Source organism: Anabrus simplex, chromosome 5 (genome assembly GCF_040414725.1).
Source record: "Anabrus simplex isolate iqAnaSimp1 chromosome 5, ASM4041472v1, whole genome shotgun sequence".
NCBI classification, from domain to species: Eukaryota; Metazoa; Arthropoda; class Insecta; order Orthoptera; family Tettigoniidae; genus Anabrus; species Anabrus simplex.
Window position 1 is genome coordinate 442634777 of NC_090269.1, and position 15680 is coordinate 442650456.

General features: G+C 36.7%; 1 protein-coding gene across 1 annotated transcript in view; it reads left to right on the forward strand.

Moving 5' to 3' along the window:
• Positions 1 to 15680, forward strand: part of LOC136874627 (zinc finger protein 664) — a 110135-nt gene that overhangs the window by 40064 nt on the left and 54391 nt on the right. Inside the window, exon 4 of the mRNA XM_068227890.1 lies at positions 7595 to 7690. Coding sequence (XP_068083991.1) covers positions 7595 to 7690 — 96 coding nt within the window. The remainder of the gene's footprint in view (positions 1 to 7594; positions 7691 to 15680) is intronic.

Consider the following 15680-nt stretch of genomic DNA (forward strand, 5'->3'; position numbering starts at 1 on the left):
TGCATTTTATGTTGTCCTTACTTCTGCCATTGTTAGTTGTTATACTATCCAAGCAACAATATTCATCTACTTCTATTAAGACTTAATATCCTATTATAAAATTTCCTTCATCACCAGACTTAGTTCGACTGCACTCTTTTACTCTAGTAATTTATTTACAGAAGAATGGAAAGACAAGTTGAAACTGAGTTGGGAGATCAGTTTGGCTTCAGGAAGAATGTAGCAGCATGTGAAGCAATGCTGACATTATTTTCATCCTCTACTCCATACCTCCAGATCTTCTGCAGTCTCAGATAAAATAACAATGTCATCAGCAAATCTCAGTGTTTTGGATTTCCTCTCCTTGAATTGTGATTCCCTTCCCAAATTCCTCTTTGATTTCCTTTACTGAATGTTCTATATAAACACTGAAAAGGAGGGAGAACAAAATACAACCTTATCTCATTCTTTTCTGGATTTTTCAAAGCCCTCAATTTTTTTTCACTGCAGACTGATTTTTAGATTGTAGATAATTCTTCATTCTCCGTATCTGATCCCGATTAACTTCAAAATCTCAAATAGCTTGGTGCAATCAAAATTATCAAATGCCTTTTCAAGATCTACAAACACCATCTATGTGGGCTTGTCCTTCTTAATTCGATCCTCTAAGGTCAGACATAAAGTAAATAATATGTGTTAAAATTTTACAAGCATGAGGTACTAAACTATTGGTGCCATAGTTTTCACACTTGTTAGCACTGGCTTTCTTAAGAATAGGTATAACTACATTCTGCCAAAAATTGGATGGCACCACTCCTGTCTCACACATCTTACATGCTAAATTAAATAACCTTGCCATGCTTGTTTCTCCTAAGGCAGTCAGTAAATGTCATCAATTCCAGGTGTAGTGTTCCTATTTAGGTCTCTCAGAGCTCTATCAAATTCTGACTTCAAAATTGTGTCTCCCATTTCATCGGCATCAACAGACTCTCTTGTTCCAGGAACAATATCACTTACATCTTTATCTTGATACAACTGTTGACCTTGATACAACTGTTGGATATGTTCCTGCCACCTTTCTGCCTTGTCTTCTTTCCCTAAAAGTGGTTTTCCATCTGAGCTCTTAATATGCATATACCTAGTCTTTTTTTCTACAAAGTTTTCCTTGATTTTCCTGTATGCAGCATCTACCTTTCCTAGGACCATACCATCTTGAACATCCTTGCACATCTCCTTCAGCCATTTTTCCTTAACTGTCCTGCACTTCCTATCCACTTCATTTTTTTATTGCCTGTATTCCTTTCTGCCCTTTTAATTTTTTTGCATTCTTGTACTTTCATCATTCATCAATAAGGTCTAGTATCTCCTGAGTTATCCATTGATTCTTAGTTGATCTTTCCTATCTTCCTGACATTTCTTCAGCAGCCCTAGAGGCCTCATTCTTCACAACTGTCCATTCTTCTTATATTGTATTTCCTTCAGCCTTTTCATTTAGTCCTTGTGCAAGCTGTTCCTTGAAACAGTCCTTCACACTCTTTTCTTTCAACTTGTCTAGATCCCATCCCCTAGCGTTCCTTCCTTTATTCAATTTCTTCAACTTGAAATGGCATTTCAAAACCAACATATTGTGATTAGAGTCCATGTCTGCTTGTGGGAAAGTTTTGCAATCCAACACCTGGTTTCTGAATCCCCACCTATCATAAGGAAGTCTGTTTGATACCTTCCAGTGTCTTCAGATCTCGTCCATGTATACAGCCATGATTTGTGGTGTTTGAATCAAGTATTAGCAAGGTCTAAATTTGGATTGGAGCGGAATTCAACCAGCCGACTTCCTGTTTTCTTTCCTTTGTTCCAATCCAAATTCCCATACTGTATTACCTTCCCTTCCTTGGCCTATCACTGCATTCCAATCTCCCATCACAGTTAGATTCTCATCACCAAAAATTTATGTGATTACATAAATGGTGGAAATGCATAATTTGTAGGTATACATCTGTTATTTTAGGGAAGACAGATCAACGTTTGACCTGATCATTACATTAAGACATATGATGGAGAAAAGATGGGAGTTTGGAAAAGACATAGTGATGACATTTATTGACATTGAGACAGCTTATGACAGTGTGCCCAAACAGTTGGTATGGGACACATTAAAGAAAAAGTTAACAGAGTGCAAACTCCAAATGATGGAATCTGTGTACAAAAATTGTGTTAGTATTGTGAAGAGCAGTACAGGAAAAACAAAACGGTTTAAAGTTGAAACTGGTCTCTGGCAGGGAAGTGTACTATCCCCCATACTATTCACCATAGTCATGGATGAAATTCATAAGAACATTAAACAGAGATTGGGAAGACTGGCAACAAAAGCCATGTTGTTTGCAGATGATATAGTGATTTGGGGTGAGGATGAAATGGAAGTGCAAAAACAAGTTGATGTATGGAATCAAGAGATAGAAAAATTCGGGGTGAAAGTATGCACAGAGAAAAGTAAAACAGTGGTGATGACAGGGAGAAGGCAGTAAGGAAGGAGGGAAAACTTAATGGTTAATTTCTGGAAGTAGTTAACAGTTTTATGTACTTGGGAAGTGTGAACACAGAAGATGGAAAGATAACTGAGGAAATTGGGAAAAGAATACAACAAGCAAACAGCTTCTACCAGAGTGTAACCCAGATGTCCTGAAGAAATGTAAGAAAGTGTTATATTTAACCTACTCTGAACCCATACTAACCTATTCAGCTGGATCGTGGACTACAACAAAACGAGAGGAGAGTAGAATACAGGTAGCAGAGATGAAATTCCTAATAGGCATCAAGGCCAAGACCAGAAAGGATAGAATTAGAAATGAATAGATAAGGAAAAGGACAGGAATCGTGAATCTTCAAGGCAGGATAGAACAAACAGGAAACAACAAAGCTAAAGTGGTATCGACATATGATGAGAATGGGAGAAGAGGGTGCCAAAAAAAGCTTTTTCAGAGAAGTTAACACGAAAGAGACTCGTTCGGAACAAATATTTCTGATTTCCTATGGGAATCGACATCTATATCATCTGATGGCCAAGCAGACATCAATTTTGGGTAATGGGACACGGTTTCTCATGGTGCATTGGCACTGCCAGTGGCTACAATTAGCCTGCGCAGTGGCCTCCACGGTATGCACTAGCCAGCGTCTTGGTAGGTGTGCTAGGTACCAACTGAAGAGCCCAGCCTAGCACATGGGGGCGAAACGCTGGCAACCAGGAATGAGTTAGCTGGAAAATTTATAATGTCCAATAATGGACCATATATATTGGTATTATAAATTTACTCATTTGGAACAAATATTTTCATTTCCCTATGGGAATCGACATCTATATCATCTGATGGCCAAGCAGGCATCAATTTTTGGTAATGGGACAGGGTTTCTCATGGTGCATTGGCACTGCCGGTGGCTATAATTAGCCTGCGCAGAGGCCTCCACGGTATGCACTGGCCAGCGTCTTGGTAGGTATGCTAGGTACCAACTGAAGAGCCCAGCCTAGCACATGGAGGCGAAACGCTGGCAACCAGGAATGAGTTAGCTGGAAAATTAGCTGGAAAATTTATAATGTCCAATAACGGACCATTTATATTGGTATTATAAATTTACTCATTCGGAACAAATATTTCCGATTCCCATTGGGAATCGACATCTATATCATATGAAGGAGACCCAGAAAGAGGTGGACCGATTCAGTGTGGGAGTGGATAGAGAAGATAGGAGGAAAACCAGAAGATGTAGTTAAAAAAGGAGAAGAGTGGTGGAGAGACAGGCAGCGATGGAGGTCCTTGATTCACAACCTGACCCGTGAAGCTGGAAATGGGAAATGAAGATGATGATGGCATCTGTTATTCTACATTCCATGTCTGAAATCTGAAATCACTGGTAAGGTTTTGAAGAAGAAGAAGAAGAAGAATAAGTGGGTTTCTGTTCATCTCTTTGCTCTGTTAGAGCATTCATCACAGTCCCTTGAAATATTCTAAGTATGTGACTTTCAGTTCCGTTGCTCCTTGTCTTAACAGGACAAATTCCTGTGTGAGTAGCTCAGGTAATAGATTTTTTAACCTTTTCACTGCCGTGTTTTGATGACCAGCCGAACCCTCTGGGTCGGGATTTTTAAAGGAAGAAGCACTTTGACTGATACTATTAATGGAATGCATATTGTCCCCTTAGCCCTCCTGCCCAGTATGGTGTCGGGGATGAAGTGAGATTATATTTTACACCATATTTTTACGACCGGATGCCCTTCCCGACGCATACCTCAGTTGAGAAGATAATGAATATGAAATGAATGATGGTGAATGAATCTGGGTTAAGAAGTGGAAGAAAGTAGCTGTGGTTTCTCTATAGAGCAAAAGGGAAACCATGAAAAAAACTTTCTCAGAATGGGTTCGAACCCACTCGTGTGCCGAGTGCAGACCTTGGCTCTATAGACGTAACATATTAATACGCGTGGCTACTCCACTATGTGATGCTACTAGTGGTTGTGGTGCTGATTATTGTTTAAAGAGGAAGTACAACTAGGCAACCATTCTCTATATAACAATAATCAGATGGAAAAAATGGAAGGGACTTGACGCTTCGAAAAAATGATGATATTGACCAAAGGAAATGAAGGGTGTGAAAATGAAAGACTCCCTAGCGCTCGCAAAGCTAATAGCGTCGGGTCAGAAAAGAACAAGAGTTGACCAAGAGAGGTCGGATAGGATAGATGAAAGTAAGCAACCTGGCACAAGTAAGTGGAAGAAATGCCGGGACTCAGCTAAGGGCCCCATGGTTGCCAACCCATGCTCCAAAGTTCAGAGCCCCTGGGGCTGTGATGCTATTACTGAAATATAATATTGTTGATCCAAGAACTGGTATTTTCAAAATCATTTTCATTTGGGAAAAGAATAATGTATCGAAGGAAGGGGTGACAATTCTGCATGAGACTCATCGTTACTACTTTGTCTCGCACTTTCTTGTAGTTCAATATCGCCACTTAGATATTCTCCATCTTCATTATCATAATATATCTCTCCAGAATAACTATTATGAGGAAACATTTAATTTTATTGTCAACAAGAGATGAATGTATACTTCAGGGTGCCATGATGGCTACACGTTAGCGGGAAAGATGTTCCACTCCAACGAAGCTGAAATAACACCAGATTGCTTTCAAAACATGCAAAATGGAGTGGTATATCTTCAGTACAGAACTTCTTTGATCATTTTCATGGAATCTCAAAGCATGACACTATACCGCATTCATTTGTGAGATTGGTAAAGTACACACTGCACCAAAATGTATGTATGTGGGTTTGGCGGACATGGCATGGCATTCAGTAATGTATATATACGGGTTTGGCAGTGAATGGGTTAATCTGGCACATACAGTCCCTCATCAGCCTGGTGGTATTAAATGTGTAAGACCATAAAACTAGTTAGTGGGATGTAAATTCAGTGATTGTAGCAGCTTGACTGGTAAATCTATTCCAAAACTTGTTACTTTTAAGATGTGATATTGCCAAGGAGTTGTCAAACGCTTTTGTGTAGGAATAGGTCCTTCAGTCTGTCAAAACTGATTATACATAAATTAATTTGTAAACTGTCTTAAGATAAAAACATATGATAACAGTTGATAATTAATGATAATTAATTTGTGTATATTTCAGGTATTATTCTGTTACTGTATGTTTTTTCAAGCAGTTAATAAATTTATTTATTCAAAATTAGTTTTGGTGGATTGAAGAAACTAACAGATATAAATTATGTTAGTAAAATGTCATCTGTGTAGACTGCTATTTCTGAGCCTTGTATGATATAATGTTTCCAGTTTAGGTTACTGATAAGGATATTCTATGTAGCTTCTTGAAACATTTCCCAGGTATTGATATCAGAGGATTCCTCAGTATCTTATACAGAGTGTACACTGGAATGAGAGTCACTTTAGTCTTCTCCTGCATTCTTGGAAGCATCTGAGAAGAAAGCATTTGTTTGGCAGGATTATTATTATCTTGTGTACTTCTTTCATTATATTGTCCTCAATACCACCTATTTCAGACTTTTCTTATTACATTCTGTACCTTATATTCTTGTTGGCATATTGAAATAAGCTGATCCCTGATCAATGCAGCCAATTTGCAGTAGGCGAAATATATGTTTCCTGGGTCTTCTGACAAAACTGTGAAATTATATAACATTAATGTACTTAGAGCTGGAAGACATTTGACATAGTAAAGACGTCCTCAAACTTTTGTTGTTTTCATGCATATATCGTATCGTCCAGCCTCGGCTCACCTGAAGTTTTAAGCTGAAATCCCTTTGTTTTTAGAAATCTTGTATGCTTTGAATTGTACACAGTGGGACCTATGCTTTTTTTCCCCCAACACTTTTCATCAACTTCTTCGTACTTTCTTTCCCATGTGTCATGGAAAGATTTACAATCCTTCACTAACTTTACTCTGTCCTGATTACTCCAATATGAAGTCATTTTAGGCTGTACATCAAATTTACGAGATGGTGCTCTTATGCCATTTTTGAATGTGAACTCTACACACCAAAAATCTCATTCTGCTATTACCAGTACTCATCTTCTAAGTTACTACAGTACACATCTAAGGTAAAGACTGGAGCCGGAAAGGGATAGGTTGTACCATTGTCATTGTGCTTCTAGAGAGAATGTCATAGAAGCCGGAACAGCAACTTTGCCAGATTTAGCACAAACATACTGAGAAATTTATTCACTTCAAATAATTTTGTATTTTGGCACTCAAAATTTAAGTACATTAAGTATAATGGGGTTGAGTTAATTAAATATTCATAGATATTTGTAATACTTGTAACATGCATGAGCACTTAAAATCAACAGGCATTAAATAAATTATTCAATAGGTACTAATTATGCTGCAGCTTAGTGTCAGGGTTTGAGGGTGTTGGCGTGAGTGCTAGAGTGTAGTCAGCAGAAACTCTCCCCTGTAACTTCTCTGCGGTTATGCCCCAAGAATAAATATTACATTCCCATGCGAACTACATCTGATACAACCAGTTCCTATAATAAATGCTTTTAAGGTTGCTTGATATACAAAAGACTGATATATGACAGTACTGGCTGGTAAACTATTTAGGCTCTCTAGGACAACTTGTGTTAGTTCTGTTGAGGATCCAAATCAGGCTTTAATATACATCACGGGAGATGTACTTTCTTTCATGCTGAGCTGAACTTGGACCATAAAAGTATTTAGTGGGATGTGAAGCAAAATAATACTAACTTGCTGGTGTTATGTGTAAAATATACCAGTTGTTAAGTTTGAAGTTTTGCATTTTTCCAGGATGTGTGGAATAATTTTCAATATTTCTCTGCAATTTTGTGATGTTCCTATGATAGTTTACTGTTTCCACAATACAAAACTTACTCTGAGCATTCTCTTCTCCTGAAGGACTCCATGCTGGCATGTTTTCAGGGATCCTCCAAATGTAGAAATTTTCCTGAAAACATTAAGAAAGATTTGAAAATTTATTATAAATTGGGAAGTTAAGAAATCTAATACTCATTTGTTGATGACTAAATTTCCAAATGTCCGTGAACAATGTGCCTAATGTTTTAACTCTTCTGCAGGAAAATTTTGAACTTCCATCCAAAATGACAAGTTTGAAAGCAGAAGCCAAATCAGAGTTGATGGTGCCAGGACCAACACAGCAAAACACATTTCAGGTAATCTATGTATGTGGTAGCGGCCACATGTCTCCATAATTCATTCTTCTTGTTCCATTTTGAAAATTTTACCTCTCTAGCAGTAAAATTAGATGCTTTATGGTATATTGAAGTTTAACATAAACTTTTTCTCACTCCTGGAAAGATGTAATCTAAGTTGAAGAGGAGGAGGAAATCTGTACAGTTTGTCATTTGCCTTGAATTTGGTGGATCAGGGGTAGAATGTTGGCCTCTCATTCCCAAGATAGTGGGTTCAAACCCGGCAGATACTGTTGGATTTTTAGAAGGTAGAAAAAAGTCCATGTCGAACGGTGTTATGCCTTTCAGCGTTCAGTCTGCAAGCATCTGTGAATTTACTTAACGTCGCTACAATCCTCGATTTGCAACTAGTGTTGTGGCCTCATTTAGTTCTATACCTCTAATCTTTAAAACATTAGAAACCAAGTCTAACCATCGTCGTCTTGGTCTACCTCTACTTCTCTTACCCTCCATAGCAAAGTCCATTATTCTCCCAGGTAACCTATCCTCCTCCATTCACCTCACATGACCCCACCACCGAAGCCGGTTTATGCGTACAGTGTAATTATGAAATTAATGTAGTAATGGTCCACCTTTCAATACTATAATATGTAATATTCTAAATTACATTAATTAGGGACTAGTTTCGGCTGGGGCTGGCCATCTTCAGCCTTAATGTAAAACACCTAATAACTAAACAAATGTACATGCACACAATTGACATAAAACAAATGAAAACAAATATATAAAAAGTGACATTAAAAACTGGGATGGAATTATGAATAAATTTAAAATGAACTAGGTTCTAACATCTTGAGTATGTTCATCATTGAGAATAATTTCAAGTATTAATTTATATACACAGAACTGTTAGTTCTAATACTGCTGGGAACTGGTAAATGTTGATCCTGTAGTTTGTCATCAAATCTATTTGTGTGGTGTTAGCTATATGTAATGCATTGGACACTGCTGTAAATAAACACTGGCTGACGGGGAACTGTTACATGTTGTTTCATCCTCAATCAAAATAATAAATGAGATGCTCTCATGGTGCTTGTTAAATCTTGCTGAAAATGTTGTTGGACATTGTCAGGACAGCACATGAAGATGTGGTTAACACAGATACATTGTGTCTGGTATAAAATTTTTGTGATTCATTGTGGTGCCCATGAAGTTAACCTGATAAATTAGATAAAATTAAATTAATGAATTGAATAAGAGAATGTGTTAGTTAGATGGCATAGGTTATATGAGACTTACCTCTCAATACAGCATGAGGTGTGTGGTCTATTGTTGAGTGCTTCAGACTAACTGTTGTGAGATTCAAATGAAAAGGAAGGAGAGGGGAGGGGAAGGTCAGGAGGAGAGGGGGTTGGGGAAGGGGGTGGGAGTGGGGAGGGGGGATTAAGGTGGGGCTGAAGGATGTGGGAAAAAGGATGGCTGTTAAGGAAATGTGCTGTGAATATTATGAAAAACTGAATTATGACTTGTTGGTTTGACATTGCTGAAAATGGGAATTAGAAGGTCAAAAAGGATATTAGGTTTCTCTGAAATTTCATTAAGATTATGATTTGGGTTGAAATATAACCTATGTGTACAGCTTCATCCATCAAGTTCATTCCTAAATTAGCCTTTATCTCCTCATTGCGAGTACCCTCCTGCCATTGTTCCCACCTGATTGTACCAGCAATCATTCTTGCTACTTTCATGTGTGTTACTTCTAACTTATGAATAAGATATCCTGAGTCCACCCAGCTTTCGCTCCCATAAAGCGAAGTTGGTCTGAAAACAGACCGATGTAAAGATAGTTTCGTCTGGGAGTTGACTTCCTTCTTACAGAATATTACTGATCGCAACTGCGAGCTCACTGCATTAGCTTTACTACACCTTGATTCAATCTCACTTACTATATTACCATCCTGGGAGAACACACAACCTAAATAATTGAAATTATCGACCTGTTCTAGCTTTGTTTCACCAATCTGACATTCAATTCTGTTGAATTTCTTACCTACTGACATCAATTTAGTCTTCGAGAGGCTAATTTTCATACCATACTCATTGCACCTATATTCAAGTTCCAAGATATTAGACTGCAGGCTTTTGGCACAATCTGCCATTAAGACCAAGTCGTCAGCATAGGCCCGACTGCTTTCTACATTTCCACCTAACTGAATCCCTCCCTGCCTTTTATACCTTTCAGCATATGATCCATGTAAACTACGAACAACAAAGGTGAAAGATTACAGCCTTGTCTAACCCCTGTAAGTACCCTGAAGTAAGAACTCATTCTACCATCAATTCTCACTGAAGCCCAATTGTCAGCATAAATACCTTTGATTGATTTTAATAATCTACCTTTAATTCCATAGTCCGCCTGTATAGCGAACATCTTTTCCCTCGGTACCCTGTCATATAAGTAATAATAATAATAACTTAAATGTTTCCACCTTTTCAATACAATATATTCACAAGATTACAAAATTATACGGTACTAGTTTCGACCCATCTAGGGGTCATCATCAGCCGTATTGGAGCAAAGATCATTTGTGGCGAAATCCTAAGACAATATTATTTTAAAGAATAACAAGTGAAATGAGATGTTATGGTAATAGTTAATAATACAAGGAATATACATAATAAGAGGTTTTTAACAAAGAATAAAGTATAAATGGGGTGTTGTAAAAATTATAATCATGGAAATCAGTAAGTTCTTGTATTGAAATGAAATATGGCTTAGGAAGAGGGCTTAAGGTGGGGCTGAAGGGTGCGGGAGAAAGTGTAATTGTCTTGGAAAAGTACCTTTGATTAAATTTAGGATTGAGTTTAGGTTGGCTGCATTATTGTTTCTGAGGAAAGTGATAAATAGATCGAAGAGTATGTTGGGTTTCTCTGAGATTTCATTGAGATTGTGACTGGCATTAAAGTATTGGTCTAGGTGTATGTAGTAATTTTCCATTATGTTCAGTAAAGGGCCCTTGTTTGCTAATACGAGGATGTCCATGTCTTGTTCAATATTGGTGAAATTATGGTTATAATCTTGCATGTGTTGGCCGATGGCTGAAAACTTGTTGTATTTTATTGCATTAGTGTGCTCGTGGTATCTGATAATGAAGTTTCTCCCGGTTTGCCCGATGTAGGTTTTTTTACAGGTGGTACATTTGATCCTATAAACTCCTGATTTTAAAAAACTGCTGGTCTTGTTGATGTGTGAAGTATTGTATAAAACATTCATGTTCTTATTGTTGGTTTTGAAGGCTATTTTAACGCCTTGTTTCTTAAAGATGTTGGTTAACTTGTAGATATCATTGTTGAACGTGAAGGTGGAAAATGTTAGAGGTTTGGTTATTTCTTTTTTGAGGGTAGTTTTTGGGCGATGTTTGTGTTTATTGATTATCCTTTCTATAAAATGATTGCTGAAGCCGTTGAATTTTGCGATTCCGCGGATTGTGTTGAGTTCGTTTTTTAGATCTTTATTGGACATAGGTATGCTGAAGGCTCGGTGAACTAGGCTGTTGTATGTGGCTCGTTTGTGGGACTGGGGGTGCACTGAATCTTGGCGAATGGTGGAGGCTGTTTGAGTGGGTTTTCTGAAAATTTTATAACTGAAAGAATCTGAGTTTCTAGTGATGGTTAAATCTAGAAAGTTGATTTTTTGATTTGATTCGGATTCTAGTGTGAATTTGATATGAGGATCAATATTGTTGAGTCTTAAGAGGGTGGTGGGTGCGTTAATTGATTTCTCATTCATAATTACAAAGACATCGTCGACATATCTGGCCCAAAAGAGAATGTTTTCGAATTCGTTGTCAATTTTGGTGTATTCGAGGAAGTCCAGGTATATTTCTGCTAAGATACCTGAGGCCGGTGACCCCATTGCCAAACCATTTTGTTGATATATGACATTGTCAAAAGTGAAGAAGTTATTGTCGATGATAAGTTTTAATATTGTGATAAAGTCTTGTATCTCTAGTTTGCTTAAGTGGCTGTTTTTGTTTAAATTGTTTATAATTATCGGAATTAATTTTGATACTTGTATGCTTGGGTACATGTTTACAATATCGAAAGAGTGGATGGAGTGATCCGGTTGCAAATTGAACTTGTTTAGTTTTTCTACTAGCTCAGATGTGTTTTTAATAGACTTTTTGGATAAGAATTGATAATTTTTTCTTAAGAAACATTGGATGAATTGTGATATTCTGTATAAGGGGCTCGGTCTATAGTTGATAATTGGCCGGATGGGAATTCCGGTTTTGTGAATTTTGGGAAGAGCTTTAGCAGTGGGGAGTCCTGGGTTCATATGTATGAGTTTGGATTTTTCCTGTTCGGTAAATAAAAATGAAGTGTTTTTAAGAGTTTGTTTAAGTAGTTTTTGAATTTTTTGGGTGGGGTCTTTTTTGATTATGGAAAATGAGCTGTCTGTGAAAAAGTTTTTTGTTTTTTCAATATATACTTTTTTATCCATGATAACTGTTGCATTGCCTTTGTCAGCTTTGGTTATGATGAGTTCGTTGTCTTTAATTTTCTTCTTGAGGGCGTATATGCGCTTTTGTTCAGCAATTTTTTCTTTATTATTGAGGTTATTTGCGGGGTTGGTTAAATTGTGGAGGATATCAGTCAGTTTCCTTTTAACATCGGTTCTAACCTCATTTTGCGTGTCTTCCGGTATTTTGCTGATGGCTAGTTCTGATTCTGTGATCATAGTAGCGGCTATGTTGAGGCTGTTCAAGTTTGGCCAGTTGTGTTTCGGTCCTTTGGATAAAGTTAAGTGTTCACTTTCACTTAAGGGCGTGTTAGATAGATTTACAACAGCTGGATGAAACTGCATACGAACGAACGTGTTACTATTGGAGTTTCTAGTTTGTTGGTTATGTAGTTGGCAGTTTTTTAGCCTGTTGAGTTTATTCTCCAAATTTGACTGTTTTTTGGCTAGTTCGTAGAATAATTTGTTCTCTACTTCTTGATAGAATAGTGTCCATTGTGCGTTTGAAAGTAGTTTAGTCGCTGCGAGGTGAGTGTCGTATAATTTCTGATTCAAAAAATATTTCTTCCTGTACAAGAATTTTATTTCGTCTCTTAACCATATTTTGTTTGTTTTGTTTTGAGTTTTGATGGTTTGAGGTGAAGTCCGATGTTTCTTTTTATTGCTTCTTAGAAAATTAGGTGTCAAGTTAAGTGATATACATTGCTTTAGGAAATCGATGTCTTTGCGTAATTTGGCTATCTTTAATTTTAGGCCTAGATATTGAAAGGCTTTCTGTTTTGCCTGGTAAGCTACATCATTGATGGTTATGAATTTCATGTTTTTGGTCCGTATTGAACAATATATAAGTAATAATAATAATAACTTAAATGTTTCCACCTTTTCAATACAATATATTCACAAGATTACAAAATTATACGGTACTAGTTTCGACCCATCTAGGGGTCATCATCAGCCGTATTGGAGCAAAGATCATTTGTGGCGAAATCCTAAGACAATATTATTTTAAAGAATAACAAGTGAAATGAGATGTTATGGTAATAGTTAATAATACAAGGAATATACATAATAAGAGGTTTTTAACAAAGAATAAAGTATAAATGGGGTGTTGTAAAAATTATAATCATGGAAATCAGTAAGTTCTTGTATATTCCTTGTATTATTAACTATTACCGTAACATCTCATTTCACTTGTTATTCTTTAAAATAATATTGTCTTAGGATTTCGCCACAAATGATCTTTGCTCCAATACGGCTGATGATGACCCCTAGATGGGTCGAAACTAGTACCGTATAATTTTGTAATCTTGTGAATATATTGTATTGAAAAGGTGGAAACATTTAAGTTATTATTATTATTACTTATATATTGTTCAATACGGACCAAAAACATGAAATTCATAACCATCAATGATGTAGCTTACCAGGCAAAACAGAAAGCCTTTCAATATCTAGGCCTAAAATTAAAGATAGCCAAATTACGCAAAGACATCGATTTCCTAAAGCAATGTATATCACTTAACTTGACACCTAATTTTCTAAGAAGCAATAAAAAGAAACATCGGACTTCACCTCAAACCATCAAAACTCAAAACAAAACAAACAAAATATGGTTAAGAGACGAAATAAAATTCTTGTACAGGAAGAAATATTTTTTGAATCAGAAATTATACGACACTCACCTCGCAGCGACTAAACTACTTTCAAACGCACAATGGACACTATTCTATCAAGAAGTAGAGAACAAATTATTCTACGAACTAGCCAAAAAACAGTCAAATTTGGAGAATAAACTCAACAGGCTAAAAAAACTGCCAACTACATAACCAACAAACTAGAAACTCCAATAGTAACACGTTCGTTCGTATGCAGTTTCATCCAGCTGTTGTAAATCTATCTAACACGCCCTTAAGTGAAAGTGAACACTTAACTTTATCCAAAGGACCGAAACACAACTGGCCAAACTTGAACAGCCTCAACATAGCCGCTACTATGATCACAGAATCAGAACTAGCCATCAGCAAAATACCGGAAGACACGCAAAATGAGGTTAGAACCGATGTTAAAAGGAAACTGACTGATATCCTCCACAATTTAACCAACCCCGCAAATAACCTCAATAATAAAGAAAAAATTGCTGAACAAAAGCGCATATACGCCCTCAAGAAGAAAATTAAAGACAACGAACTCATCATAACCAAAGCTGACAAAGGCAATGCAACAGTTATCATGGATAAAAAAGTATATATTGAAAAAACAAAAAACTTTTTCACAGACAGCTCATTTTCCATAATCAAAAAAGACCCCACCCAAAAAATTCAAAAACTACTTAAACAAACTCTTAAAAACACTTCATTTTTATTTACCGAACAGGAAAAATCCAAACTCATACATATGAACCCAGGACTCCCCACTGCTAAAGCTCTTCCCAAAATTCACAAAACCGGAATTCCCATCCGGCCAATTATCAACTATAGACCGAGCCCCTTATACAGAATATCACAATTCATCCAATGTTTCTTAAGAAAAAATTATCAATTCTTATCCAAAAAGTCTATTAAAAACACATCTGAGCTAGTAGAAAAACTAAACAAGTTCAATTTGCAACCGGATCACTCCATCCACTCTTTCGATATTGTAAACATGTACCCAAGCATACAAGTATCAAAATTAATTCCGATAATTATAAACAATTTAAACAAAAACAGCCACTTAAGCAAACTAGAGATACAAGACTTTATCACAATATTAAAACTTATCATCGACAATAACTTCTTCACTTTTGACAATGTCATATATCAACAAAATGGTTTGGCAATGGGGTCACCGGCCTCAGGTATCTTAGCAGAAATATACCTGGACTTCCTCGAATACACCAAAATTGACAACGAATTCGAAAACATTCTCTTTTGGGCCAGATATGTCGACGATGTCTTTGTAATTATGAATGAGAAATCAATTAACGCACCCACCACCCTCTTAAGACTCAACAATATTGATCCTCATATCAAATTCACACTAGAATCCGAATCAAATCAAAAAATCAACTTTCTAGATTTAACCATCACTAGAAACTCAGATTCTTTCAGTTATAAAATTTTCAGAAAACCCACTCAAACAGCCTCCACCATTCGCCAAGATTCAGTGCACCCCCAGTCCCACAAACGAGCCACATACAACAGCCTAGTTCACCGAGCCTTCAGCATACCTATGTCCAATAAAGATCTAAAAAACGAACTCAACACAATCCGCGGAATCGCAAAATTCAACGGCTTCAGCAATCATTTTATAGAAAGGATAATCAATAAACACAAACATCGCCCAAAAACTACCCTCAAAAAAGAAATAACCAAACCTCTAACATTTTCCACCTTCACGTTCAACAATGATATCTACAAGTTAACCAACATCTTTAAGAAACAAGGCGTTAAAATAGCCTTCAAAACCAACAATAAGAACATGAATGTTTTATACAATACTTCACACATC